Below are 17,129 nucleotides of genomic sequence, written 5' to 3'. Positions count from 1 at the left end.
AGTGATGTCAGGACCAAGGGATATAAGACCCTGAGAGCTCAGTTTTCACTAGCCTTTGACCAGGAAGCTAGCTGAGAGACGCTCTGTAATGCATCTTGATGTATCGCCCCTCCCCCGAGCCACATGGTCTGCCATGAGCTGAAATGATATAAGGAACTGTAAGTGTTTTTCTTTTCTTCTGTTAATCCCTTTTAATTTGTAATCGTCTGTATATACCTAATCGTCTCATTTTATAATATCTTTTTACCCTTCTGCAAACACTGCCTACCTTTTTTGGAGTAAAATATAAAATTACTAGCTTTGTCTCTCCTTGCTCTATAACGAACTGTCACGTCCTCTGAAGTGAATTATGCTACTAATCTGGGTTGGCTCCGGACCCGTTAATAATTAAGAAATCGGAGCTGGTGGCAGCGGATTTGTCCTGTGCGATTGGGAGGCTCTGTAGCAACCGGATGTGTTGATAATTATTTTTCCCGCCTGAGTGGGAGTAGTTATATTGCTCTCGGTGCAGTGTGCCCATTAGCCAGTACAAAGTAGGGCAGCCTTTCTGGTGACTTATTATCCTAGGTGCAGTACCCGGTCTGGCCTGAGGGTAAGGCTTGCGCCAGAGAGCAGCAAGTTACAAACTGGAACTGGGAAGTCGGATATAGACAAAACCCCTTCAGAAAGAACCAGGGGCAACTGAACACCCCGGTTCATGACAAATTGGTGTGAGTGGTGGGGATGATAAAGGTATCCTCCCTGTGAACTGTGACAACAGGTATTAGGGCTCGCTCACACTGGCATTAGGGCTCGCTCACACTGGCATTAGGCCTTGCTCACACTACCATTAGGGATCGCTCACACAGGTATTAGGGCTCGCTCACACTGGCATTAGGCCTTGCTCACACTACCACTACCATTAGGGATCGCTCACACAGGTATTAAGGCTCGCTGACACTGGCATTAGGGCTCGCTCACACTGGCATTAGGGCTCGCTCACACTGGTATTAGGGCTCGCTCACACTGGCATTAGGGCTCGCTCACACAAGTATTAGGGCTCGCTCACACTGGCATTAGGGCTCGCTCACACTGGCATTAGGGATCGCTCACACTACCATTAGGGATCGCTCACACAGGTATTAGGGATCGCTCACACTACCATTAGGGCTCGCTCACACAGGTATTAGGGATCGCTCACACTACCATTAGGGCTCGCTCACACAAGTATTAGGGATCGCTCACACTGGCATTAGGGCTCGCTCACACAGGTATTAGGGATCGCTCACACTACCATTAGGGCTCGCTCACACAAGTATTAGGGATCGCTCACACTGGTATTAGGGCTCGCTCACACTGGCATTAGGGCTCGCTCACACAGGTATTAGGGATCGCTCACACAGGTATTAGGGGTCATTCACACTGGCGGAGATTCTTATGCAAGAGCATCGGTCCGATGATGCTGATGACACAGATTGGGCCGAGTGTCATCTTTCTGGGATCAGATCCTCTCACATAAGAGAATTCACAGTACAGGTGCGGAGAACTTAATATCTCCATCTTCTCCATTCTTTCTGTCTGCGTACATCGAACTGTGATAGCATCTGAGTGCAGTCCGATGTGTCACATGCACACAGACTTGTATAGGTGCACACGGTCTGATGTGTGACAAGCACTGATAGGGAATTTAGATTGTGAGCCCCATTGGGGACAGCGATAATAATGTCTGTAAAGTGCTGCGGAATATGTTAGCGCTATATAAAAATAAAGATTATTATTATAAGCACACATAGACTTGCATAAACACAGAGGGATATTGGAGGAAAGTACTAGGATTTATTGGGCGAGTGGTTAATGGTGGTATTGGAAACTACGCCCTTAGTTTGTGTGCTGGGGTATGTGGAAGATCTACAGACAACTGAGCCAGGTAAAATAGCTATAGCACGAATGCTGTATTTAGCAAGGAAACTAATAGCGCAACACTGGTTGGATACTGAGACCCCAACAAAAAAGGAATATATCAACAAAATAAACTGGTTTATAAGTTTTGAAAAAGGTGTATACAAAAAAAGAGGCAATGTTAATACATTTGAACAGCTTTGGGCTGCCTGGATGGATGAACCAGGGAATTAGGGAGACATAGATTGGGCTTGATTTAATAAAGAAGATTAAGAGAGATATGATCCATGTTTATCCCATGAGCGATAGTAATGATTGCTAGAGGAGAGGTTTTTTTCTAAGCATTACAGTGATGATGACTATATGTTTTGTCCCTTTTTTTTGTTTGTTTGTAGAATGGGAATTTTTCTTTTTAATTTGGTCTTTGCCTTTCCATGTCCCATTTCCCCCCTTCCCAGTGGTTCTTAATTTTCTGTGTTTACCAGAAGCGGGTGATATTAGTGGAAAAATTGTTGGAAAACTTCAATAAAGATACTTTATTAAGACTTGCATAGGCGCACAGTGTGTCACCCATAGACTTGTGTGGGTGCACGTGATCCAATCATCGGAGCCCCATGTAGCATGCTGCCACTCTTTTCTTATGCCGGATAGGAGATTTGCTCTGCCTCACAGAATAACACTGGGCCGAGTGTGATCAGATAAAACATCACATAGCACTCGCCATTTTACACGCCTGGAGGCCTTGTGCTGAGGTAGGAGAAGACAGCTGGTGCTCATAAAGTTCTATGGAGGAGGAGGAGCTAGAGGCATATACAGACATTCTGTTGCAAGTTCTCCTGGAGGGACAGTTACAGTTTAAAAGGGTGCGACTGTGATCTCAGGGGTTGTGATTGGTTACCATGGCAACTAGGGGCCTACTGAAGACACTCGTTACCACAATTTTTGTACTATACTATGCTATATTGTACTATGTGTTTCATAGGAGATCATGATTTTTTATTACATACTGAAAGTATTTTTTTTATTTTTGTATTTCTTTTTTTTAGAATGGTAAAAATATTTATTAAATAATAATAAGTATCTAATAATTAGCTATAAAATATTACAACTAATTATAATAATAGTAAAAAAATAAAATAACAGTGATAAAACAATTGTTATATTATTACTAATTATATTATAATAATATAAAAAATAATTAAAGAGAGTACAATAATATAATAATGAATCGTAAAAGAATTATCATTATTTATATAATATACTATATATACACATATTATATACTAGATGGTGGCCCGATTCTAACGCATCGGGTATTCTAGAATATGCATATCCACGTAGTATATTGCCCAGTGACGTAGTATATTGCCCAGCCACGTAGTATATTGCCGAGCCACGTAGTATATTGCCGAGCCATGTAGTATATTGCCCAGTAACGTAGTATATTGCCCAGCGACGTAGTATATTGCCCAGTGACGTAGTATATTGCCCAGCCACGTAGTATATTGCCGAGACACGTAGTATATTGCCCAGTAACGTAGTATATTGCCCAGTAACGTAGTATATTGCCCAGTGACGTAGTATATTGCCCAGTCACGTAGTATATTGCCCAGCCACGTAGTATATTGCCCAGCCACGTAGTATATTGCCCAGTCACGTAGTATATTGCCCAGCCACGTAGTATATTGCCCAGCCACGTAGTATATTGCCCAGTCACATAGTATATTGCCCAGCCACGTAGTATATTGCCCAGTAACGTAGTATATTGCACAGCAACGTAGTATATAGCCCAGTGACGTAGTATATTGCCCAGTAATGTAGTATATTGCACAGCAACATAGTATATTGCCCAGTCACGTAGTAAATTGCCCAGCCACGTAGTATATTGCCCAGTCACGTAGTATATAGCCCAGCCACGTAGTATATTGCCCAGCCACGTAGTATATTGCCCAGCCACGTAGTATATAGCACAGCCCATGTAGTATATTGCCCAGCCATGTAGTATATAGCACAGGCCACAGAGTATATTGCCCAGCCACGTAGTATATTGCCCAGCCACGTAGTATATTGCACAGCGACGGAGTATACAGCACAGAGCCACGTAGTATACAGACTAAAACTAAAAAATAAACATATACCCACCTTCCGAAGGCCCCTTGAAGTCCTGGCCCTGTGTGCGGTGCACGCGGCAGCTTCCGGTCCCAGGGTTGGTATGAGCGCAGGACCTGTGATGACGTCGTGGTCACATGACCGTGACGTCATGGCAGGTCCTTCTCGCAGGACCTGTGATGACGTCGCGGTCACATGACCGTGACGTCATGGCAGGTCCTTCTCGCATACCATCCTTGCCACCGCAACCTGCCGCTTGCATGAAGCGGTCACCGTAGCGTCGCTAGGAGCGGGAAAGGCGGCGGATGGTGAGTATAGCAGGTTTTTTTTTTTATTATTATTTTTAACATGACATATTTTTACTATTGATGCGGCATAGGCAGCGTCAATAGTAAATAGTTGGGGACACACAGGGTTAATAGCAGCGGTAACGGAGTGCGTTACACCGCGGCCCGTTACCGCTGCCATTAACCCTGTGTGAGCGGTGACTGGAGGGGATTATGGAGAGGGCGCCGGGCACTGACTGCAGGGGAGTAGGGAGGGACTAATCGGATTGTGCCCGTCGCTGATTGGTCGCGGCAGTCATGACAGGCAGCTGCCGAGACCAATCAGCGACGCGGGATTTCCGTGACGGAAGTTAAGGACAGAAAGACGGAAGTACCCCTTAGACAATTATATATATAGATATTAATATTATATATGAATAATAACATTATTATTATTATACTATTTTATTACTATTTTAAATTATTACAATTACTAAATAAGTAATGAAATAATAATAATAAATAATAATAAAACTGCGATATAATTGAAATACTAAAATTATAATAATTAACCCCTATCTGCCAGCTGACAGAATAGTACGTTAGCTGGCAGTATCCCCCGCTTTGAGGAGGGCTCCGGCGGTGAACCCACCTCAAAGCCGTGACATGTCAGCTGTTTTCAACAGCTGACGTGCCCGCAATGGGCACGAGTGGAATCGCGATCCGCCTGCGCCCATTACCTAGTTAAATGCCGCTGTCAAACTCTGACAGCGGCATTTAACAAGTGCTGCTGGCTGCGCGGCTGGGAGTACGCGCACCGCTGACCCCTGTCATATGATTGGGGGTCATCGGTGGGTTGCCATCACAACCAGAGGTCTCCTTGTTGATGGCCGATTGCTAGGAGCACCACCCTGTGGTCGGCGCTCATAGCAAGCCTGTAATTCTGCCACATAGAGGTGATCTGTGCATCACCTCTATGTAGCAGAGGCGATCGGGTTGTGGCAGCTTCTAAACTCCCACGGAGGCTGTTGAAGCATGCCAAAATAAAAAAAAGTGTTTAAAAACATTAAAAAAAATAAAAAATATATAAAAGTTAAAATCACCATCCTTTCGCCCCAATCAAAATAAAACAATAAAAAAAATCAAACCTACACATATTTGGTATCGCCGCGTTCAGAATTACCCGATCTATCAATAAAAAAGGATTAATCTGATCGCTAAATGGCATAGTGAGAAAAAAATCAAAACCCCAGAATTATATTTTCTTGGTTGCCGCAACATTGCACTAAAATGCAATAACGGGCGACCAAAAGAACGTATCTGCACCAAAATGGTATCATTTAAAACGCCAGCTCGGCACGCAAAAAATAAGCTCTCACCTGACCCCAGATCCCGAAAAATGGAGACGCTACGGGTATCGGAAAAAGGTGCAATTTTTTATATTTTTTTTAGCAAACTTTGGATTTTTTTAACCACTTAGATAAAAGAGAACCTAGACATGTTTGGTGTCTATGAACTCGTACTGACCTGGAGAATCATAATGGCAGGTCAGTTTTAGCATTTAGTGAATCTAGCAAAAAAGCCAAACAAAAAACAAGTGTGGGATTGCACTTTTTTTGCAATTTCACCGCACTTGGAATGTTTTTCCCGTTTTCTGTAACACGACATGGTAAAACCAATGGTGTGGTTCAAAAGTACAACTCAAAAAAATAAGCCCTCACATGGCCAAAAATAAAAAAGTTATGGCTCTGGGAAGGGGGGAGCGAAAAACAAAAATGAAAAAAGCTACGGGGGTTAATAATACATGTAAAATTATTATTAATAATAATGATGATAAAAAGAATAGTAACTTTAATAAATTATATTAAAGTAATAACTGTAATTACATAATATAAAAATAAAATAGTAATAATTAAAAATGATGATGACGATGATAAAATGACAAACATTAATAACAAATAATAATGATGATAATAATGATAAATAATAATATAATGATAAATAATATATAAATAATAATTATAATGATAATAATGATAAATAATATGATTAATAATTATAATGATAATAATGATAAATAATATGATTAATAATTATAATGATAATAATGATAAATAATGATTATAAACAATAATATAATAATAATGATGATAACGTTTGGAAACAATACAGAAATGAAATAGAAGAAACTACCTGCTACAAGAGATCACACAATTGTGGGCTTGGGACTAAGGAAAAGTAGGTGTCAATTAATAAAGTAAGTTACTAAATATTTTAAAATTAAAGTTTGTTTCGCTTCCTTTTTCCACTCTTAAAAGAAAAAAAATGACATAAATGACTTCATGACCTGCAGGACGAGGTAAACTCCAGACTAGAAGCGACCCTGCCGAGTGCAGAGCCCAGACTACTCCCATCCCAGACAGTGGGGTAAACTACAAGTCCCTTCATCCTTTGCGCTCTTTCTGCCACTCCTTTGGCCAATTAGAATACGCTGTTGCCGTTAGCCAATCAGAGCGGCCTATCCATCTCTTGCCCAATCGCAACATTCTTACGCAACTCTCCTTCTTGCGTCAAGAAACAACCTAAACTGCTTGCCCCTGTCCTTCACTTCCGTAAGGGGCGTGGTAACCCTCACGCGTCACCCATTGGACAGCTGCGCTAACAATTTTACCGTGAGGGCCAACCCTCCATCTGGCATCAGGTTGGGTTGAGCTGCATGACCCGTATTCCCGTTTAGTTGGGTAAGAAAAATAGACGTCGTATCGCTGCCGCCATATTGTTACCGGGCAGAGGGAGGACCGAGCTGTTAGGACGGGGGATGGCAGCGGCGGCTCATGCAGGTGAGTGTCGGATGGTGTTCAGCGTCTACCGGAGTCTCGGGAACTTTGTGAACCGGCCGTCACCGTGTTGTTTGCTGTGTCCCAGCGTTATATCACCGGGTACAGGACGGTTCTGGCGCCTGTCAGTGTCGGAACACCGTAAAGCCTCCATAAAATGAGTGTGTGCGGGAAGTGCCGCTGTCCAGGGGAGCGACTACGGCGGTGTCCTGTAGTCGGGGCTTGGCACTGTATCTGTGCGCAGAAATTGTCTCTGGCAGGACTTGTGTTTTTCAGCAAATTTTGAAGGATTCCTAAAACAATGTGTTTTCTACAAAATGTCTTGAACTCTTTATCGCCCCCTTTGGGCAGAGTTTACTTCTCTGGTAGCGGACTGGCTTTCTGTGACTTGTGGTGCTTTCCTGTCTCACCGCATGACGTATCCGCAGGCTGCTCATGTTGTGAGGCTGTTTACAACTCCATTCAGATTTCCAGTGCCACATGGACATAGGCGATGGTTAATATCTAGGGGAACACCCGAATGATATGGTCAAATGATAGGGAGTAATAAAACAAGCCAAACTTATTGAGGCAAGAAAAGGAGGGGTAAAAACAGGGAACTGACAACACAGTGTGTACCCGCCACATACACAGGTGACCGATAAATGGCTGGCATAAACGAAAAATATGCAGAGGAGTCTGTACATGAAATAAATGCAAATTAAGTGTACATCAATGCAAGGGATAACATGTTATAAAGGCTATATATATATATATTAGTACAGACCAAAAGTTTGGACACACCTTCTCATTTAAAGGTTTTTCTGTATTTACTTGACTATGAAAATTGTACATTCACACTGAAGGCATCAAAACTATGAATTAACACGTGGAATTATACACTTAACAAAAAAGTGTGAAACAACTGAAAATATGTCTTATATTCTAGGTTCTTCAAAGTAGCCACCTTTTGCTTTGATGACTGCTTTGCACACTCTTGGCATTCTCTTGATGAGCTTCAAGAGGTAGTCACCGGGAATGGTCTTCCAACAATCTTGAAGGAGTTCCCAGAGATGCTTAGCACTTGTTGGCCCTTTTGCCTTCACTCTGCGGTCCAGCTCACCCCAAACCATCTCGATTGGGTTCAGGTCTGGTGACTGGAGGCCAGGTCATCTGGCGTAGCACCCCATCACTCTCCTTCTTGGTCAAGTAGCCCTTACACAGCCTGGAGGTGGGTTTGGGGTCATTCTCCTGTTGAAAAATAAATCATGGCCCAACTAAACGCAAACCAGATGGAATAGCATGCCGCTGCAAGATGCTGTGGTAGCCATGCTGGTTCAGTATGCCTTCAATTTTGAATAAATCCCCAACAGTGTCACCAGCAAAGCACCCCCACACCATCACACCTCCTCCATGCTTCACGGTGGGAACCAGGCATGTAGAGTCCATCCATTCACCTTTTCTGCGTTGCACAAAGACAAGGTAGTTGGAACCAAAGATCTCAAATTTGGACTCATCAGACCAAAGCACAGATTTCCACTGGTCTAATGTCCATTCCTTGTGTTCTTTAGCCCAAACAAGTCTCTTCTGCTTCTTCCCTGTCCTAGCAGCTATTTTACCATGAAGGTCTGCTGCACAAAGTCTCCTCTTAACAGTTGTTGTAGAGATGTGTCTGCTGCTAGAACTGTGTGGCATTGACCTGGTCTCTAATCTGAGCTGCTGTTAACCTGCGATTTCTGAGGCTGGTGACTTGGATAAACTTATCCTCAGAAGCAGAGGTGACTCTTGGTCTTCCTTTCCTGGGGCGGTCCTCATGTGAGCCAGTTTCTTTGTAGCGCTTGATGGTTTTTGCAACTGCACTTGGGGACACTTTCAAAGTTTTCCCAATTTTTCGATCTGACTGACCTTAATTTCTTAAAGTAATGATGGCCGCTCATTTTTCTTTACTTAGCTGCATTTTTCTTGCCATAATACAAATTCTAACAGTATATTCAGTAGGACTATCAGCTGTGTATCCACCAGACTTCTTTTGCTCAACACAACTGATGGTCAAAACCCCATTTATAAGGCAAGAAATCCCACTTATTAAACCTGACAGGGTACACCTGTGACGTGAAAACCATTTCCGGTGACTACCTCTGGAAAGCTCATCAAGAGAATGCCAAGAGTGTGCAAAGCAGTCATCAAAGCAAAAGGTGGCTACTTTGAAGAACCTAGAATATAAGACATATTTTCAGTTGTTTCAAACTTTTTTGTTAGTATATAATTCCACATGGGTTAATTCATAGTTTTCATGCCTTCAGTGTTAATTTACAATTTTCATAGTCATGAAAATACAGAAATATCTTTAAATGAGAAGGTGTCCAAACTTTTGGTCTGTACTGTATCTATCTATCTATATATATCTATAATATATATACACTACGGTGCAAAAGTTTACACTCCATACATTGTTAATATGGTAAATGACTATTCTAGCTGTAGACGTCTGGTTTGTAATGCAATATCTTCATAGGTGTATAGAGGCCCATTTCCAACATCCATCACTCCAGTGCTCTTATGGTACTTTGTGTTTGCTAACTGTGTTAGAATGCTAATGGATGGTTAGAATACCCTTGAAAATCCTTGTGCAAGTATGTTAGCACAGCTGAAAACAATTTGGCTGATTAGAGAACCTATAAACCTGACCTTCCTTTGAGCTAGTTGAGATTCTGGAGTATTACATTTGTTGGTTCCATTAAACTCTCAAAATGGCCAGAAAAACAGTACTTTCATGTGAAACTCGACAGTCTATTCTTGTTCTTAGACATGAAGGCTATTCCATGTGAGAAATTGCCAAGAAACTGAAGATTTCCTACAACGGTGTGTACTACTCCCTTCAGAGGAGAGCACAAACAGGCTCTAACCAGAGTAGAAAGAGAAGTGGGAGGCCCCGCTGCACAACTGAGCAACAAGACAAGTACATTAGAGTCTGTAGTTTGAGAAATCAACGTCTCACAGGCCCTCAACTGGAAGCTTCATTAAATAGTACACGCAAAACGCCAATGTCAACATCTACAGTGAAGAGGCGACTGGATGCTGGCCTTCATGGCAGAGGGACAAAGAAAAAGCCACATCTGAGACTGGCTAATAAAAGGAAAAGATTAATATAGGCAAAAAAACACAGACATTGGACAGAGGAAGATTGGAAAAAAGTGTTATGGACAGACCAATCCAAGTTTGAGGTGTTTGGATCACAGAGAAGAACATTTGTGAGACACAGAACAACTGAAAAGATGCTGTAAGAGTGCCTGACGCCATCTGTCAAGAATGGTGGAGGTAATGTGATGGTCTGGGGTTGCTTTGGTGCTGGTTAAGTGGGATATTTGTACAAGGTAAAGGGATTTTGAATAAGGAAGGCTATCACTCCATTTTGCAACGCCAGGCCATACCCTGTAGACAGCACTTGATCGGAGCCAATTTCATCCTACAACAGGACAATGACCCAAAGCGCACCTCCAAATCATGCAAGAATAAGTTAGGGAAGAAGCAGGCAGCTGGTGTTCTATCTGTACTGGAGTGGCCAGCACAGTCACCAGATCTCAACCCCATTGAGCTGTTGTAGGAGCAGCTTGACCATATGGTGCGCAAAAAGTGCCCATCAAGCCAAACCAACTTGTGGGAGGGGCTTCTGGAAGCATGGGGTGAAATTTCTACAGATTACCTCAGCAAATTAACCCCTTCACCCCCAAGGGTGGTTTGCACGTTAATGACCGGGCCAATTTTTACAATTCTGACCACTGTCCCCTTTATGAGGTTATAACTCTGGAACGCTTCAACGGATCTTGGCGATTCTGACATTGTTTTCTCGTGACATATTGTACTTCATGATAGTGGTAAAATTTCTTTGATATTACCTGCGTTTATTTGCAAAAAAAATGGAAATTTGGCGAAAATTTTGAAAAGTTTGCAATTTTCCAACTTTGAATTTTTATGCCCTTAAATCACAGAGATATGTCACACAAAATACTTAATAAGTAACATTTCCCACATGTCTACTTTACATCAGCACAATTTTGGAACCAAAATTTTTTTTTGTTAGGGAGTTATAAGGGTTAAAAGTTGACCAGCAATTTCTCATTTTTACAACACCATTTTTTTTTAGGGACCACATCTCATTTGAAGTCATTTTGAGGGGTCTATATGATAGAAAATACCCAAGTGTGACACCATTCTAAAAACTGCACCCCTCAAGGTGCTCAAAACCATATTCAAGAAGTTTATTAACCCTTCTGGTGCTTCACAGGAATTTTTGGAATGTTTAAATAAAAATGAACATTTAACTTTTTTTCACAAAAAATTTACTTCAGCTCCAATTTGTTTTATTTTACCAAGGGTAACAGGATAAAATGGACCCCAAAAGTTGTTGTACAATTTGTCGTGAGTACGCCGATACCCCTATGTGGGGGTAAACCACTGTTTGTGCGCATGACCGAGCTCGGAAGCGAAGGAGCGCCATTTGACTTTTCAATGCAAAATTGACTGGAATTGAGATGGGACGCCATGTTGCGTTTGGGGAGCCCCTGATGTGCCTAAACATTGAAACCCCCCCACAAGTGACACCATTTTGGAAAGTAGACCCCCTAAGGAACTTATCTAGATGTGTGGTGAGCACTTTGACCCACCAAGTGCTTCACAGAAGTTTATAATGCAGAACCGTAAAAATAAAAAATCACATTTTTTCACAAATTATTTTTCGCCCCCAATTTTTTATTTTCCCAAGGGTAAGAGAAGAAATTGGACCCCAAACATTGTTGTACAATTTGTCCTGAGTACGCTGATACCCCATATGTGGGGGTAAACCACTGTTTGGGCGCATGGGAGAGCTCGGAAGGGAAGTAGCACCGTTTGACTTTTCAATGCAAAATTGACAGGAATTGAGATGGGACGCCATGTTGCGTTTGGAGAGCCACTGATGTGCCTAAACATTGAAACCCCCCACAAGTGACACCATTTTGTAAAGTAGACCCCCTAAGGAACTTATCTAGATGTGTTTTGAGCGCTTTGACCCACCAAGGGCTTCACAGAAGTTAATAATGCAGAGCCGTAAAAATAAAACAAAAATTTTTTCCCACAAAAATTATTTTTTTTAGCCCCCAGTTTTGTATTTTCCCGAGGGTAGCAGGAGAAATTGGACCCCAAAATTTGTTGTCCAAGTTGTCCTGAGTGCGATGATACACCATATGTGGGGAGAACCACTGTTTGGGCGCATGGGAGGGCTCGGAAAGGAAGGAGTGCCATTTGGAATGCAGGCTTTGATGGAATGGTCTGCAGGCGTCACATTGCGTTTGCAGAGCCCCTAATGTACCTAAACAGTAGAAACCCCCCACAAGTGACACCATGTTGGAAAGTAGACCCCCTAAGGAACTTATCTAGATGTGTGGTGAGCGCTTTGACCCACCAAGGGCTTCACAGAAGTTTATAATGCAGAGCCGTAAAAATAAAACTAAAATTTTTTCCCACAAATTATTTTTCAGCCCCCAGTTTTGTATTTTCCCGAGGGTAACAGGAGAAATTGGACCCCAAAGGTTGTTGTCCTATTTGTCCCGAGTACGCTGCTACCCCATATGTTGGGGTAAACCCCTGTTTGGGCACACGGGAAAGCTCGGAAGGGAAGGAGCACTGTTTTACTTTTTCAACGCAGAATTGGCTTGAATTGAGATCGGACGCCATGTCGCGTTTGGAGAGCCCCTGATGTGCCGAAACAGTGGAAACCCCCCAATTATAACTGAAACCCTAATCCAAACATACCCCTAACCCTAATCCCAACAGTAACCCTAACCACACCTCTAACCCTGACACACCCCTAACCCTAATCCCAACCCTATTCCCAACCGTAAATGTAATCTAAACCCTAACCGTAACTTTAGCCCCAACCCTAACTGTAGCCTTAACCCTAGCTCCAACCCTAGCCCTAATGGGAAAATGGAAATAAATACATTTTTTTTTTCCCTAACTAAGGGGGTGATGAAGGGGGGTTTGATTTACTTTTATAGCGAGTTTTTTAGCGGATTTTTATGATTGGCAGCCGTCACACACTGAAAGACGCTTTTCATTGCAAAAAATATTTTTTGCGTTACCACATTTTGAGAGCTATAAATTTTCCATATTTTGGTCCACAGAGTCATGTGAGGTCTTGTTTTTTGCGGGACGAGTTGACGTTTTTATTGGTAACATTTTCGGACATGTGACAGTTTTTGATCGCTTTTTATTCCGATTTTTGTGAGGCAGAATGACCAAAAACCAGCTATTCATGAATTTCTTTTGGGGGAGGCGTTTATACCGTTCCGCGTTTGGTAAAATTGATAAGCAGTTTTATTCTTCGGGTCAGTACGATTACAGTGATACCTCATTTATATTATTTTTTTATGTTTTGGCGCTTTTATATGATAAAAACTATTTTATGGAAAAAATAATTATTTTTGCATCGCTTTATTCTCAGGACTATAACTTTTTTATTTTTTTGCTGATCATGCTGTATGGCGGCTCGTTATTTGCGGGACAAGATGACGCTTTCAGCGGTACCATGGTTATTTATATCTGTCTTTTTGATCGCGTGTTATTCCACTTTTTGTTCGGCGGTATGATAATAAAGCGTTGTTTTTTGCCTCGTTTGTTTTTTTTTTTCTTACGGTGTTTACTGAAGGGGTTAACTAGTGGGCCAGTTTTATAGGTCGGGTCGTTACGGACGCGGCGATACTAAATACGTGTACTTTTATTGTTGTTTTAATGTTATTTAGATAAAGAAATGTATTTATGGGAATAATATATATATATTTTTTTCATTATTTTGGAATATTTTTTTTTATTTTTTTACCCATTTGGAAAAATTTTTTTTTACTTTTTTACTTTGCCCCAGGGGGGGACAATACAGATCGGTGATCTGCCAGTTTGCATAGCACTCTGACAGATCACCGATCTGAGAGAAGTGCAGGCTGCTTCACAGTGCCTGCTCTGAGCAGGCTTCTGTGAAGCCACCTCCCTCCCTGCAGGACCCGGATCCGTGGCCATCTTGGATCCGGGTCTGGCGCAGGCAGGGAGGGAGGTAAGACCCTTGCAGCAACGCGATCACATCGCGTTGCTGCGGGGGGCTCAGGGAAGCCCGCAGGGAGCCCCCTCCCTGCGCGATGCTTCCCTGCACCGCCGGCACATCGCGATCATGTTTGATCGCGGTGTGCCGGGGGTTAATGTGCCGGGAGCGGTCCGTGACCGCTCCTGGCAGATAGTGCCGGATGTCAGCTGCGATAGGCAGCTGACACCCGGCCGCGCTCCCCCCGTGAGCGCCGCCGATCGCGCTGGACGTACTATCCCGTCCGTGGTCATGGGGGCCCACCCCACCTCGACGGGATAGTACGTCCGATGTCAGGAAGTGGTTAAAGAAGTTGTCCACTACAATAAACATTTTTTTTTTTTCATAAATCTTGCTATTATGTGCCACTGAAAACATCCACTGTGTTAATTTTAGCAATATTACCTTTTATCATGCTGTAGCAGCACATCTTCAGTGCTGGATCCAGCTCTCATGGGGTTAATCGACAACTTCCTTTCTCCTGAGTTATTGTGCTCTAATACTACAAGTTCCATGATGCATTGCACTCGCCTGTAACTCTGCACCTGGCACACCCACTCCAAAACACACCCCAACCCCTCCCTCCTCTAGCTTCAAAAAGATTTGTGATGTCATTTCTGTGCAACCTCCTCTTTTACATTTGTTCAAGCCACAATCCATTACACACAGATAGATAGAGATGGATAGATAGATAGATAGATAAACAGATAGATAGATATGGGATGGATAGATAGATAGATAGATACAGATATATCTATGTCTATTTCCATAGATATATCCATATCCATGTTTCTAAACCCCTTCACTCCTGGAGTTTTTTTTCGTTTATCGCTCCCCTTCTTTCCAGGGCCATAATTTTTCCGTCAATTTGGCCATGTGAGGGCTTATCTTTTGCGGGACAAGTTCTACTTTTGAACGACATAATTGGTTTTACCATGTCGTGTAACATAAAATGTGAAAAAAGTCAAAGTGCGATGAAATTGCAAAAAAAGTACAATCCTACACTTGTTTTTTGCTTGGCTTTTTTGCTAGGTTCACTAAATGCTAAGGCTATGGTTGCAGATCCGCAGCATTTTTTGCCGCACAGAATTGCATCAAATCCGCAGTGTAGTGCACAACCAATGTAAGTCTATGGGAGCCGCAGACTTGTTGTGCACATGCTGCGGAAAAGGCCGCACCGAAACACAGCTTTTGTTTTTTTTCGCAGCATGTCACTTTTTTTGTGCCAAACTGCAGCGTTTCTGCACCCATAGACTTTCATTGAGTCGGACACATCCGCAGCAAAACCGCAGATGTAAAAAAGATGTGCAGTTTAGATGCGGATGTGGGTCCGAGAAACGCTGCAGTTCGGGAGGAGGGAAGTGTGTGGGTGGTGACGGTGTGTATGTGTGGGCGGGCGGGGTCTGCGGGCTGTTCGGATGTGTGGGGTCTGCGGGCTGTTCGGGTGTGTGCGGGACTGTTCGGGTGTGTGCGGGGGGGTCTTTTGGGTGTGTGTGCAGGCATCATCCGATGGGACTACAAGTACGCAGCATCCAATCTGCAGCTAATTCAGATGTAATCCGGACAGTGGACACACACCCTATACTATCCATACATCTATCAATAGATATATCTATCCAGATATATCTATAGATAGATATATGCATCTATAGATCTATCTATATGTAGCTCTGTCTATCCATTTCATCTATCATCTATATGTGTATCTGTGTGTAATTGAGTGTGGGTTGGACAAATGTAAAAGAGGAGGTTGGACAATAATGACATCACAAATCTTTTTTTTTTTTTGTTTAATAATACATCTTTATTTAGCTTTCAAAAAATCATACAAAAATGCACAAAAAAAACGCAACAAAAACCGCACCAAGAACTGCATCAAAACCACACAAAAAACCCGCATGAAAACCGCGCAAAAAACATGAAAAAAACGTGAAAAAAATGCATCCAAAACGCAGCGGCGTTTTCTGCAAGGAGATGCAGATTTTGTGCAGAAAAGTCTGCACCCAAATCTGCAACGTGTGCACACAGCCTAGAACTGACCTGCCATTATGATTCTCCAGGTCATTACGAGTTCATAGACACCAAACACGTCTAGGTTATTTTTTATCTAAGTGGTGAAAAAAAATTCCAAAGTTTGCTAAAAAGAAATAAAATAATTGCGCCATTTTCCGATACCCGTAGCATCTATATTTTCTGAGATGTCGGGTGAGGGCTAATTTTTTGTGCTCCGAGCTGACATTTTTAATGATACCACTTTTGTGCAGAAATGTTCTTTTGATCGCCCATTATTGCATTTTAATGCAGTGTCGCGGCGACCAAAAAAACGTAATTTTGTCTTTTGATTTTTTTTTCTCGCTATGCCGTTTAGCGATCATGTACATTTTTTTTTTTTGTATTGAAAACAGCTGACGTGTTGCGGCTTTGAAGTGGGCTCACCGCCGAAGCCCACCTCAAAGCAGGGGATACTGCCAGCTGACGTACTATTCCGTCAACTGGCAGAAAGGGGTTAATGAACAATGTTTCAGTTAAAAAATAAAAATTAAAAAAAAATGGCGTGGGCTCCCGCGAAATTTTCTGCGCCAGAGGGGGAAAGCTGACGGCCGGGGGCCAATATTTGTAGCCTGCTATGAATATCAGCCCGCAGCTGTCTGCCTAGCCTTTACTGGCTATTAAAATAGGGGGATCCCCCCCAAAAATGACGTGGGGTCCCCCTATATTTTATAGCCAGAAAGGCTACGCAGACAGCTGCGGGCTGATATTCATAGCCTAGGGAGGGGCCATGGATATTGGTCCCCCCCCCCCCCCCCCCGGCTACAAATACCAGTCCGCAGCCGCCCCAGAAATGGTGGGATATGGGGTAATAAGGGGTTAATGTCACCTTGCTATTGTAAGGTGACATTAAGCCGGGTTAATAACGGAGAGGAGTCAATAAGACGCCTATCCGTTATTAAT

The 17,129-nt window shown here is 42.7% G+C and overlaps 2 protein-coding genes across 4 annotated transcripts in view; one reads left to right on the top strand and one right to left on the bottom strand.

Moving 5' to 3' along the window:
• CTXND2 (cortexin domain containing 2) overlaps positions 1-7,021 on the bottom strand; it is a 43,506-nt gene extending 36,485 nt beyond the window's left edge. Inside the window, exon 1 of one of the 3 annotated variants that reach the window (XR_013214386.1) lies at positions 6,925-7,021. The gene's annotated coding sequence lies outside the window, so the exon portion shown is untranslated. Of the gene's footprint in view, positions 1-6,446; positions 6,579-6,924 lie in introns of those variants that run through there. The other 2 variants (XR_013214383.1, XM_077257851.1) reach the window with 2 other exon arrangements.
• Positions 6,853-17,129, top strand: part of ARNT (aryl hydrocarbon receptor nuclear translocator) — a 59,958-nt gene continuing 49,681 nt past the window's right edge. The window contains exon 1 of the mRNA XM_077257833.1: positions 6,853-7,093. Within this exon, the coding sequence (XP_077113948.1) occupies positions 7,072-7,093 (22 nt within the window). The 5' untranslated portion in view covers positions 6,853-7,071. The remainder of the gene's footprint in view (positions 7,094-17,129) is intronic.

This window comes from Ranitomeya variabilis, chromosome 1, assembly GCF_051348905.1.
Source record: "Ranitomeya variabilis isolate aRanVar5 chromosome 1, aRanVar5.hap1, whole genome shotgun sequence".
NCBI classification, from domain to species: Eukaryota; Metazoa; Chordata; class Amphibia; order Anura; family Dendrobatidae; genus Ranitomeya; species Ranitomeya variabilis.
This window is presented reverse-complemented; position numbering and strand designations above follow the sequence as displayed.